We start from the raw sequence: 13,215 nt of genomic DNA on the forward strand, positions 1-13,215 counted from the left end.
CACTGTGGGCTGGACTCTGTCACTTGTCAGCCCCAGCCTTCTGCCCTCCTCCAGCCTCCCGTGTGTGCTCAGGGAGAGCAGTGTCTGCCATGCAGAACAAGGGCGGCCAGCTCAATGGGCCACTTGTGGAGTGGCCTGCCAAACTGTGTGTACCAGTGTCCGAGGCCCAGACAAAAGCTCTGGCCTGAGGAGCTTGCCCACCCTGCATCAGCAAGTGAGGAACAGGATTCTTGGCAAAACCCAAGAAAGCCCAGGGTTCTGCCTCATACCTGTGAACCTTCCCTGAACCTAGTCTCATCTTTCAATCCCAGATACGGGATTATTATTCATGTCTTATGCATTTACCTTGAAAAAGACAGTTTCAGACAAGCACTTGTGGCTCGCATCTGTAATCCTGACTACGAAGGAGACTGAGAACTGAGGACTGTGGTTCAAAGCTAAGCTGAGCAAAAAAGTCTGTGGCACTCTTTTTTTTTTTTTCATCTGTCGTAGGACTTGAACTCTGGGCCTGGGTGTTATCTCTGAGCTCTTCAGCTCGATGCTACTGCCCTACCCCTTGAGCCACAGCACCACTTCCAAGTCTGTGGCACTCTTATCTTCAATTAATTCGCAAAAACCAAAAATGGAGGTTTGATACAGCTCTAGCCTGAGTTGCAAAGCCCTGAATTCAAGTCCCAGTATAGGTACAGACAGAAAAAGAAAAAGAGAAAAGAGAGCGGGCCCTGTGGCTCAGGCCTAGCCACTCAGGAGGCTGAGAACTGAGGATCGTGGTTCAAAGCCAGCTCAGGCACAAAAGGACCTGAGACTTTTATCTCCAATTAACTTCTAGAAAACAGGAAGTGGGGCTTAGCTCAAGGGCGGGGTGGTAGACTTGAGCTGAAGAGCTCAGGGACAGCACCTAGGCCAAGTTCAAGAGAGAGAAAGAGAGAGAGAGAGAGAGAGAGAGAGAGAGAGAGAGAGAGAGAGAGAGAGAGAGAGAGAGAGAGGAGAAAAGAGGGAGGGAGGGAGGAAGGAAGGAAGGAAGGATTCTAAAAGGTCATTCCAATCTCAGCAATAGCAACCTCCTGCTTTTTAGAATAAAGTGTACCCCAAATCAAGATATATACATATATGCATGTACATATATCCACATATGCATACATGCATAGACAGATGCTTTCATTGAATGAAATTTAATATATAGCGAATGGCAAACTTCACAAAACACCACTGGGAAATTATCAGAAAACACATCCTCTCATTTATGTAACCCCTGCCATCAAGGAGAAGAGAAGCCTGTGCCTTCTCTCCTTCACCCCCACCCCTTCTCTCAAAAGTATCCCAACCCTCTCTGTCAGCCCCATAGGCGAATTTTCATTGCTCTGCTTGAGCCTGGAGGACTTGGGGGCTGCTTGGCCTGAGAACAGGTTTTGTAGAGAGATCAGGAGGAGAATCTTGCTTCCTGTACCTTCTGGGCTGTGTGATCCTGGGCGAATGACTCGACTTCTCTGAATGGTGGTCTCACCTGTAGCAGGGAGGATGATGCAACACTAGCTTTCGTGGCCTGTGCAAGGATGGAGTGAGGGAGCAGAGAATGTGTGGCCTGGAAGCAGTGGTTCCCCTCTTCCCTGCTCTAGCCTATGAATGGATGAGTTCAGGAGCAACGTGGGCCAGGTCAGGTCAAGCCAGACAGATCCTCAAAGAAGGAAAAAGAAATTCAAAGCCACCCCAGAAAAGGAAGCCAGACTCCAAGAAGAGCTTTCTACTGGCAGCACAAGTTCCCTTAAGAAAGCTGCATGGAAGCTGTATGTAGTGACTCAAGTCTGTAATTCTAGCTTCTTGAGAGGGAGAAATCTGAAGTTGCAGGCTGATCTAGACAATAAAAAGAAAGAAAGAAACACATTTGAGAAACTCCACCTTGAGCATTGGCTGGGCATGAGTTTACATGCCTGTCATTCCAGTGACATGGGAAAGCCCATGCATAAAGCAAGACCCAATCTCAAATAATATCAGCAGAAAAGGGTTGGTGAGTGCTTGCCTAGCAAGTGTGAGACTGTGAGTTCAAATCCTAGTACTACTAAAAGAAAAAGGGAAAGAACAAGAAGGAAGGAAAATGAAAAGGGAGAAGAGAAAGAAAGGAAGGGAAGAAGAAAGACAGACAGAAAGGAAGAAAGAAAGAAGAAAAGGAGAGGGCTTGTTTGCCACCCTCCATGGCCCAGGCAAAATAAAAGTTGAAGGGAGAAAGGAAATGTGGGTCCCTGGGGAGAGGGGCCAGTGGCCCCCAGCCAGCCCCCTCTCGGGGGAAGCTGCCTCTCCTTCCCAGAGTGAAATCTGAACCAAAAACAGTCTTGGGGCAAAATTGCTTTCCTAGGTTACCATGAAATATGTATTTCATGCAAGCTTTGGGGAGGTCAAGTGACCCTTTCCTTGGCTTTCTGGGAGTTTCCTGTGGCTTCACGTGTGCCCACAGACCGACTTTCACCATGGGGAAATTTGATACATGTGGTTTTTCTGAGCTTCGTGCTCAAGGCTAACTTTGCACTAATGACTTGGGCTTTTTGCTCCTCAGAGACTGTCATTTTTCTTCATTTGCTTCAGCAGTAAGTTCCAGCCTGAGGGAGAAAATGCCAGGGACAGAGGCACACATTCTCCATCTTACCCTGCTGGAGATGTTTGCATTCCCTTGGAAAGTTCCATTCTGCATCTTAACCAGCTTCCAGTCATGGAGGGTTATTTCTTACTGCAGCAGAACCCATTCGCAGCTCTTCTTCCAAGGGACAAGATGAATGCTTGCTGATCTCTTAGACAAAAGGACTTTATCCTGGGTCATTATGGATGCCTGTAGGAGAAAGAGTAAAAAAGACATGATAATTACAGCTAGCCACTCTTAATCATTATTCTTTATTATTAATTAATTTTTGTTTGTTTATTGGTACTGGTACTGGGGCTTGAACTGGGAGTCTTGCTTTCTGGCTTCTTTGCTCAGGGCTAGCATTCTACTGTTAGAGTTACACATCCCACTTCTAGCTTTTTCCTGGCTAACTGAAGATAGGAATCTCATAGACTTTTCTCCCAGAACTGGTTTTGAAGTCCTATCCTGAGATCTCACCCTCTTGAGAATTGCAGGCATGAACCAATAGTTCCAACTTTGTTCTGAGCACTTTACATATGATTAACAAAAAACAATGAAACAAAAATAAACAAACAAACAAAAAAACAAGCCAGACACGGCGGCTCACACCTGTAATCCTAGCCACTCAGGAGACTGAGATCTGAGGATCACAGTTCAAAATCAGCGAGGGCAGTAAAGTCCGTGAGACTCTTATCTTCAATTAACCACTAGAAAAGCAGAAGTGGCCCTGTAACTCCAGGGGTAGGGTGGTATCCTTGAGCTGAAGAGTTCAGGGACAGCATTCAGAGTTCAAGTCCTATGACACACACACACACACACACACACACACACACACACACACACACACTCAAACCAGAATTTAAGTTTCACAGTAATTACATTTGGTAAATGCGCCTTGTGTGTAAGGCTTAGAGAAATGAGTGAAATTGATGCCCACTCACTAAGCTAGTCACTGGTAAGAAGCAGATCTAACTTTACCCCCTCATTTGAAGAATAACCTATATTCAGCTGAAGGTGTAACATGAATTTCAGGATCTTCACTGTGCATGGATATTCTCGAGAATGGAAATCATCAAGCAGAACTGGTTCGGGGCTACTGCATTCGAGTGATGGCATCATTTATACCATGTTATCCATCCATGAGAACTTCAGCAGGGAGCAGTCTCTCCTCCTGCCTCTCCAGGGATTTGTTTCAGAACTTTCTAGAAGGGGTAGGCACCCAAGCCAGAGTCATATGTCCCTAGAAGTTGGAGACTTTATCCTCTGACCTGGTCTGGGTGCATTTTTTTCGCTGCAGCACCTAACTATCCACTGTAGCTGGATGAGGCAGGCACTGTTTCTCCTCCATGGCTGGAGACTGAGAAGAGGCGTGGCTGACAGCCCATTTCCAGTCTGGCACCCAGTCAGTCTCTTGGCCCTGGGCCCTATGAAAAGAGGAGTTGTTTAGAAAGTCTTTCTTAGCCTCAGACACATCTGTCCAGCTCATGGTAGCCTTATAAAAAGCAAATTCCAGTCCTCATTTTTGCTGGCTTTTTAACATTTTTCCTCAGAGGGATTATGAGAAGAATCCTAAAAATGTCTCCCTGTGACAAAATGGAACTCTTTGAGTTCACTTTAAAGGAAAGAGCCCATCTAATTGGAAGGAAGAAAGATCATGCAATGTTTCAACCTGCAAAGAGACCCCGATGGTCCTCCTTTCAGAAGGTGGAAACTGAGGCCTGTTTTAATGACTGATGTAAAGACGTCATCTCCACTCTGAGACGACAGAACCATCGGCACTTAACTCCTTGTGCTGAGTTATCTTCTCTTAGAAACAAAATGGGATTAAAGAGAATAAAATATATCTCATTTCCAGAATCACCATCCCTGCTCTTTCCAACTCTCAACACCTCTTCACCAAGAACACGGAGCCAAACACTTAGCTCCACCTGTAAAAGTACCCTAAGTATCCAGGGGAAGCCAGAGACTCAGTGTACTCGGTTCTTCCCCAAGGCAGGGCAGATCACAAGGTGTAGGACAAATCTGATCATGGAAAAAGCAGAACAGAAGCTAAGAAGAATTTACACCGGACACTATGTTCACCCCATAAACTCTAAAACATTGACGAATAGGTCTTTATAGAGAAAAAAATGTGCCAACCCATGATCTAGTTCAATAACTTCATTAGTCTAATAGGCAAAAAATCAAGGTCATGTTACCCATCATCCATCAATAAGATAGTAAAAGATCCAGGTGCCGCTGGCTCACACTTGTAATCCTACCTACTCAACAGGCTGACATCTCGAGAATCACGGTTTGAAGCCAGCACAAGCAGGGGAATCTGTGAGACTCTTATCTTCACTAAACTACCAAAAAAGCCAGAAGTGGTGCTGTGGCTCAAGTGATAGGGCATTAGCTTTGAGCTAAAGAAGCTCAGGGACAGTGCACAAGCCCTAGTTCAAACTCCAGAAAAAGGAGGAGGAAGAAGAGGAGGAGGAGGAAGAGGAGGAGGAGGAGGAGGAGGAGGAGGAGGAGGAGGAGGAGGAGGAACACCTGTGTTTATTCATTCTCCATTCTGTGTTTCTTCTGTGGCACAGTGCCTAAACACTTGAGAACACAAACATGGCTGCTCGAGAGAAGGTAGTCTTGTCTCCCCATACACATCCTCTTCTAGTTTTCTCTGCCCCAAACTCCCAAAATTACCAATGTCCTAAGTATCTGATACCAAGCAAACAGGTCTCATTAGCTTCTTCCTCTCTCTCCTTTCCCTTCAGGAGTTCTCTGCCCTTCTTACCCTCTTTTCTCTACCCCTCTCCATTCTCTTCTCATGCCATCTCCTAGTTTGGTTAAAAGAGAAATGTTTTAGTTCTAGCCTGTATTCATCAGCTTTCCATGACTATAACAGATGACTGAGACAGTCAACTTAATAGGAGAAAAGGTTTGCTTTTAGTTCACAGTGACTGATTTGCTTCCTTACTTTAAACCTGTGGCAGTTCAGCATAGCAGGGCCTCAAGTGAGCAACCATTTCCTTTATGAATAAAAAAAACAAACTGGAAAGAGGAAGAAGAGGAAGGGGGGGTGGGAGTGCACCAGTTCCAATGACCAGAAGACCTACTAGGCGCTACCTCTTAAAGTTCCCATCAACTCTGCAGAGTATCATGTTTGGGATTAAGCTTTGTAAAACATTCTAGATCCAAACTATAGCATTCATTTTTGCCTTTTTTTCTTTTCTTTTTTTTTGCCTTACAGGTTCACTGCTAGCCTATAATACAACCTCCCACACTGACCAGTCCTCACGACTGAGTGTCAAAGAAGGTAAGTCCATTCTCCCTGTGGGCTCAGAACCTTGCTGGTGGCATTCATGGCACCATTTTCTTTGCTTAAGACTGAGGTGGGAAACTTGATATTTGTAGACCAATTCCCTTTTGTTTTTCTAGCATCCAAAGAATTTCACTCTTGTGCTGCTTGTTGCAAAACTACAACATCAGGAGGCTTTGTGATATTCTGTAATCATCTTATAAATAGAACGTGAAGCTTTCTTTCAGGGGAGAAAATGAATGCTTGCACTTTGCCTGAGCAGAAACTGCCTAGTTTCTGAGTTTTAAGTGGGAGGATTCTCAAGGAAGTGATAGTAAAGAGAAAAGTTGAGGCTCATTTAGGGTGCCTACCTCATAAGAAATGTAAATCATGTCGATTTCATTTGTAATGAGGTAATTTAAGGATGGTCTGGTTTTGTCTGCTTTGGTTGGATTGGTTTGATTTGATTTGGCTTGGTTTGGTTCAGAGAGAAAGAAAACGGCTAGAAAATGACTTGCGCTCATGAATCTAAAGTGTATTCCATTAGTGTTTCTCAGCATTCTTATTTGGGAAGCAATTTTATAAGGATTGATCTAAATACTGTGGAAAATTTTAGACATTTAAACACGTGAATAATTTCTACGTTCTGGTTCATGGAGGAAAACAATGGGATATCATTATTAGAAATCAGAAGTGTGGAATAAGTTCTTAGGAGAAAAAGAACATTCCACAGAGAAGGGGTTTCAGAGTGAAGGCTCAGGAGCAGAGGGAAGTATGATACACACAATCTTCTCCCCACCCTTTCTTCTTTTCTCCTTCTTCACCTCACATCTGCCACAAAATGGAATGAGAGCCCAGGTTTTCATGTTGGCTCTGCACTGTGTGGGCTGCCTCATCAATCAGAGGGACATAAACTCTTCTAAGGGAGGACATTTGCTCCAGAATTCTCATAGGATGTGGAGGTTGTAGAGTTCTCAAAGGTCCAGATTGTAGCTTCAGCCACACAGAACTTAGTGTTTTCTGATAATAAATTATCAGCCAGGAACAATGGCTCACCCTGCAGTCCTAGTAACTCAGGAGGCTAAGATCAGAGGCTCCAGGTTCAAAGCCACTGGGCAGTAAAGTCCATAAGATATTTTTATCTTCAGTGGACCACCAGAGAACCAGAAGTGGTGCTGTGGCTTAAAGTGGTGGAGAGTTAGCCTTTAGCCAAAGAGCTCAGGGACAGCATTCAGGCCCCGAGTTCAAGCTCCAGGCTTGACAAAGGCAGATATAATAATTCTGCTTTTAAATGATTGCTTCCTTCTCTTCTGCCTTATCTGGGTGGGCCAATTTTGTTTCCATTGCTGTTTTTCCTTTCCAAGTCAAATATATTAGTTATCACCATGGAAACAGAAGAGGGATCGAGGGATTGATTTAGTCTTCATTCTGAGTGACTTATTTTTTTTTTTCTTGCTAAGTTATGTTAACATCACATTGGGGATGCCTGTAAGAGAGAAAATACAACTACATTGAAGTCAGGGCACCTTGACAGATTCAAGAAAAGCCATTTCCTGTTTCCAATGCAGGGGCTGAACTGAGTCAGTGAGAGGCAAACCCATTCATGACACTGGAGCCCTGGCTGCAGTCATTCACGGAGATGACTGGGGAGCGAAGCCTGAGGAGGCTCAACCGCCTGTGGCCTCTGCTTTGCTTTGTGCTACATATTCAGCTTTGCCTTTTACTTGCAGCTTTGGAAAGAAGCAAGAGGGAGAGAAGGGCAATGAACCATGGAAGGGGTAGAAGGAAAGGAAAAGGGGTGGAGGAAAGGGAGAAAAGAAGCCAGGAAGGGTAAAAGGCTAGGGGGAGGAAAGAAGAGAGAAAGGAAAGAAAAAAGAGAGGAAGAGAGGGAGGATAGAAGGCTGAGGGGGAGGAAAGAACAAAAGGAGGGAGGAAAGAAGAGAGAAAGGAATGAAAAAAGAGGGAGAGGGAGGGAAAGAGAAGGAGGAGGGAAGGGAGGAAGGAAGGAAGGAAGGAACGAAGGAAGGAAGGAAGGAAGGAAGGAAGGAAGGAAGGAAGGAAGGAAGGAAGGGCAAAAGGGCAAAGGAGGATAAAGTAAAGGAATAGAACAAAGAAGAGGAAGAGAGAAGGAAATGAGAGAAGGAAGGAATTGAAGATAAGAGGGAGGGAGAGAAGAAGGGACGAAAGGAGGGAGGAAAGAATAAAAAGGAGAGAATCGGGAAGGAATGGAGGGAGAGAAGGAAGGTGGGACAGAGGAAGGATAGGAAGAAGGGAGAGGAGCTGGAAGGGAAGGGCAGAAGGTAAAGCCTATAAATGGCCACAGTAGGATTCAACACTGCATTCTATCACCTTCTGGCAGCAACCTTCTGCAAGATTTCCTAACACTGGCCTTAAAAATCAAGGTTTTAGTTTAAGAATCCAACTTATTGGGCTACGTTGAAATGTGTTGACCGACCTATCCTCTTCCTCTCCAGGACCTCAGCCCTCAGTTCCCAGCCTCGCCTTCCACCTTCCAGGCTGGGTCCCTTATGGGGGTAGGGTGGAGTGGGGAGCTATTGTGTCAGGAGACTACATTCACCATGCTGAGGCTCATTCAGGACAGCTCTTTCTGGCTGGGTAGCAACCTTCTTCTGACATGAATTAACTGTAGTATCCAGGCAGACGCACAGGGCCTGGGGTCCGGGGGAGGCATTCAGGTGGCGCCTGGCATTTATCTCCTAGCATCGGGGCCCTGGCCTCTAGAGATGATTAAATCTGAGTATTGCAGGTGCATCTTTTGTTCCCAGTAAAGCTGTGCACTTGAGCTGCTGCCTCCCTCCAGGGAGGTGGGCTGTGGCTGAATGACCCACTGTGCCAAAACACAAAGTGCATTAGCAAGACAAAGCTACATAGCCTTTCCTCCTCCCTCCCTCTCTCCCACTTCACCATCTCTCTTCTTTTCTAATAGCTATCTTTATTTCTTTAATATTAAATGCAAAAAAAAGAGAGAGAAGACATCACCATGCAACCTTGGTTACCTCTTCTTTGAATAAGTCAGAACTGAGCTCCAGAGAGCGGTGTGTGTGTGTGTGTGTGTGTGTGTGTGTGTGTGTGTGTGTGTGTGTGTGTGTGTATGTGTGTGTGTGACACAAGAGCAGGTGCTGCATTAGGCACAAAGGAAAGAAGTTGAGGAGATGATTTAGAGACATTATTAATGTATCTTTAGAGTTGGTATGATTAGAATGCCTTTCTACTTTCAAAAAAAAAAGCTGCAATCTCCAATGGCTATTTGTGCCCAGGAAGGATGGCTGCTACACTTAAAAAATTAGCTTATAATGGTCTTTAAGTAGCTCCTGAGAGAGCATCCAGCTACCCAGTAGGGGAACAAGGATTCAAATCTAAGTTAAAATATGAAAGGTCTCTTGCTTCACTAACAGTTAATCTCATAGAATCAGAGATTAGAATCCAGGTGCCAGAGGTGGTGGGGGAGGGGGTAGAGAGATGATGGATGCCAGGATGCAATTAAACTGAAGGAATAACTTTCTATGTTCTATACTACAGGTAGGGTAGCTATAGTGGGTAACAATAGATATTTCCAGCAGATGCTAAGGAATATGAAATAGTCCCAATATAACTACTGATAAATGTTTAAGGTGACTCATATGCTAATTACCCTGATCTTATCTTCTGACATCGTATACATACACACATGTAATGTATAATCATTATATATCAGTTAAAATGTAATGACCCCTGGTTGGGAATGTGGCTTAGTGATCGAGTGTTTATATAGCACGCATGAAACCCTGGGTTTGATTCCCCCACATAAACAGAAAAGGCTGTCGCTCAAATAGTAGAGCAAAAAAAAGCTCAGAAACAGTGCCCAGGCTCTGAGTTCAAGCCCTAGGACTAGAAAAAAGAAAAAGTAATATCCCTCTTCCCCCACCCCCACCTCTCTGATGGTAGCCGTACTGAGGTTTGAACTCAGAGCCCTGCAATTTGCTCCACTGGCACTCTACCAACTTGAGCCAAAACTCCCATCCTATTTTTTTTTTTTGCTACTTGCTTTGGAGATAAAACTTAGTAAACTTTCCCACCCATTCTGCTCCCAAATTGCCATCCTGGGATTACAGGCGAGAGCCACCTGTGCCAGGCATCAAGGCTCTTCATGAATACAAACTTTTCTTTCCTGCTGCCTTATCATGAAAGCAATACCTTGCTTAAATAGAACTCAGGCAGAGATTTGAATTGAGAACATTATTTTTTTTGCCATCTTCTATGGTCACTTCTAGCTACAACTCTATAAGGTTCTTTCCTGAAAATAAACTCACACATATGCTCTCCTTGGCAATATTCACTGGGCACCAGAGTCCCTTGTAGAGCTTTGTGAATATCAAGGACAAGGAAAAGAAATGACTCTATTTCCAGGAGAGACATAGAGAGTAGGGTCATAGAGTGAGAATCAGCTGGTGATTATCAGAGGCTACAAGAGGAGAAAAGGAAGTTAGTGTGTGCTGGGACTGTGTGTGTGTGTGTGTGTGTGTGTGTGTGTGTGTGTGTGTGTGTGTGTATACGTGCTGATACTGGGTCTTACACTCAGGGCCAGACTCTGTCACTTGGCTTTTCCAAAGCTGGCAGTCCACCACTTGAACTACAACTTCACTTCTGGCTTTTTGGTGTTCATTGAAAATGAGAATCTCACAGACGTTTCTGCCTGGGTTGGCTTCAAACTGCAATCTTCAGATCTCAGCTTCATGAATGGCTCGAGTACAGGCAGAAGCCACTGGCGCCCAGCTCATGTGAATGTTCTTAATGCCACCCAGCTGTATACTGTACCAGTGATTGAAGGGATGCATTTTAAATCATCATTATACATATGTGATTATATATACATGTGTTTGTGAGCGCGTGTGTTTGTGCATGCACGCGCGTGCACACACACACACACACGCACACACACGCACACACACAGAGCATCTTGGAGTCTGAGCTACCACACAAACCTTCTGGAGTCTTCTACTCCAGGTTGCAGACCTGAGCTTGCCTGTCCTGGTCACAGGTCAGACTTGTGCTGTTTTTCTGGGCAAATCCTGCCCCCGGGGACCTGACCCCGCGTGCTCAGCTGGGCAGCTACAGGCCAGAATCAGCATATCCTCTCTTCCGAACTGCTTTGCACTCCTAAGCCCTCATTTCCTCAGCTCCTCATGCTGAATCTGTTTAAGTACCCCAAGACGCTTCAGAAGACAGAAGATACTGAACTCTTTGTTTATTAACTCCTGGAACTCATAATCTACCAAGGGCCAGTGGTGCACTGAGTGTATAGTCTCAGCCTGGAAGCCTTTCAGGACCTGCTGTTAAATGGGAAAACCGAAAACCACGGCCCCACGGCCCCACTGAGGGAAGACTGTCTGCCTGTGGAATTGCCATTGCTGGGCCATTGTCCTGGCTAATGGATAAAAAGTCTGTGTCCTTGCTTGCTGAGACTGGGAAAAAGAGGAGGGAAGTTTCCCTTGGTCCATTGCCACGAATGCATGGCTGCTGGTGGTTTGGAAGGGAGCTGGGGGGGGGGAGGTGGTGCTGTGCACATAGTAGCAGCCCCTTTCTTACTGGCCAAGCATTTTTACATCTTGTGTCTCGTTGGTGCCTAACACCTTCCCTCTGAGTAGTCGAGGCAGCTATCCTTCTGGTTGTCATTCTGCAGATAAGGGAGCCAAAGGGCAGGATTTCCAGGCTTCCTCAGAAGTCCTTAGGGTGTCTTGGGGCCAAGTGCAACTTAGCCTAATCTGTGACTTTGGACAGGGTGCTGGCTGCCTCAGTTTCCCCATAACTGTGGTGCCCTATTAGGGATAATATGGTTATTAATCAGTGATGTCTGAAATGCCAAAAATATTTAGTAGAAGCTATACAAATAAGAGTAAATGAGTACTTAACTCTTCATGCAATTAATATGACATATTATATAATATTATATAACATATAGTATGGGGGCATGTGTGTGTGAAGTTACTAGGGCTTGAACTCAGGGCCTGAGCACTATTCTTTGCTTTTTTCACTCCAAGATGGTGCTGTACCACTTGAACCATACCTCCACATCTGGCATTTTGGTGGCTAGTCGGAATAAGAGTTTTAGTAACTGTCCTTGCCTGGGCTGGCTTTAAATTGCAATCCTTAGATCTCAGCCTCTTAAATAGCTAGGATTACACGTGTGAACCACCAATGCCTGGCTGGTAATTAATGTTATTGTTGGGAAAATATCACAATGTTTTTGAGGGCTTACCCGAAGTATCATTCGCAGGGTTAACCACAGTAAAGCGTCTGTGGGTTGTACAGAGCTAGAACTATCTATGTAGGGGGCTATGTCACAGAGGAGAGAGGTTGTTCAGAAACTTACAGTATTTATAAAAATATTAAAGAGGGTTATAAAACTTCATATGTGATATAGAAAATGATCCGTAAGGATAATGACGGAGTGAGAAATCACTAAAGTCATACATCTGTCCCAAAACTTCACATATCACAGTAGAGATCAGAGTCTGTGGGCCCTGCTAGGAACACACAGGGAAATAGTCTCTAATCTGAAAACCTCTAAAATCTGAATTACTTCCAATCTCAAGCATTTCAGGTAATGAATGCTCAATTTGTATAAATCTGTTTATGTGCAGTAGACCTCTGGGTTGTAAAGAGACCACTGCTGAGGAAAAAACAATAATTCCTCGGGAGGTACAGAAATGAGCCCTAGTTTGCAGAGCCAATCATTTTTCCCACCATGCCACTAAAATTCTGCTGAAGTTGTCGCCTTGCAACAAATCTAACAATTTTGCTTTCTCATTTCAATTAAGTACATATATTCAAAATTTTAACTGGCATTTTGGGGACTCTATTTGCTGAGGGAGGGTCAGATTTTCATAAAATTAAGGACATAGATGACATAATGATTTAACACAAGGGAATATGAGACAGGACTAAGATTCTCTATATCATCTGAGCTGCATAAGGCACACACATGGATTTAAAGTTTTATTTTGAAATGCTTGTTATTGTTCTTATTATTACTATTACTGGACCATGCTTGGTCCAAATTACATGTAGTAAATCTATCAATAAGTTAGGCTTGGTGGTGGGGGGGGGAGGGAAAATGGGAGAAAAACATGGGAAGGGGTAACAATGTTCAAGTAATGTACCCACTACCTGATGAATGTAACTTTAACCCTCTGTACATCACCCCAATAATAAAATAATTTTTTAAAAGTCAGGCTTACTGTAATGGCTAGAGAAATGAGGTGGAACTGAAATAAAATCAACCTCAAGTTACTGTCTAGGCAGGCTGATGGGCCCTTGGGGTTCACGG

The 13,215-nt window shown here is 44.4% G+C and overlaps 1 protein-coding gene across 1 annotated transcript in view; it reads left to right on the plus strand.

The window, feature by feature from the left end:
* Fli1 (Fli-1 proto-oncogene, ETS transcription factor) overlaps positions 1–13,215 on the plus strand; it is a 122,063-nt gene that overhangs the window by 85,940 nt on the left and 22,908 nt on the right. Inside the window, exon 5 of the mRNA XM_090319703.1 lies at positions 5,841–5,906. Coding sequence (XP_090175829.1) covers positions 5,841–5,906 — 66 coding nt within the window. The remainder of the gene's footprint in view (positions 1–5,840; positions 5,907–13,215) is intronic.

Source organism: Megascapheus bottae, chromosome 27, assembly GCF_031878675.1.
Source record: "Megascapheus bottae isolate mThoBot1 chromosome 27, mThoBot2.hap1, whole genome shotgun sequence".
Lineage (NCBI taxonomy): Eukaryota > Metazoa > Chordata > Mammalia > Rodentia > Geomyidae > Megascapheus > Megascapheus bottae.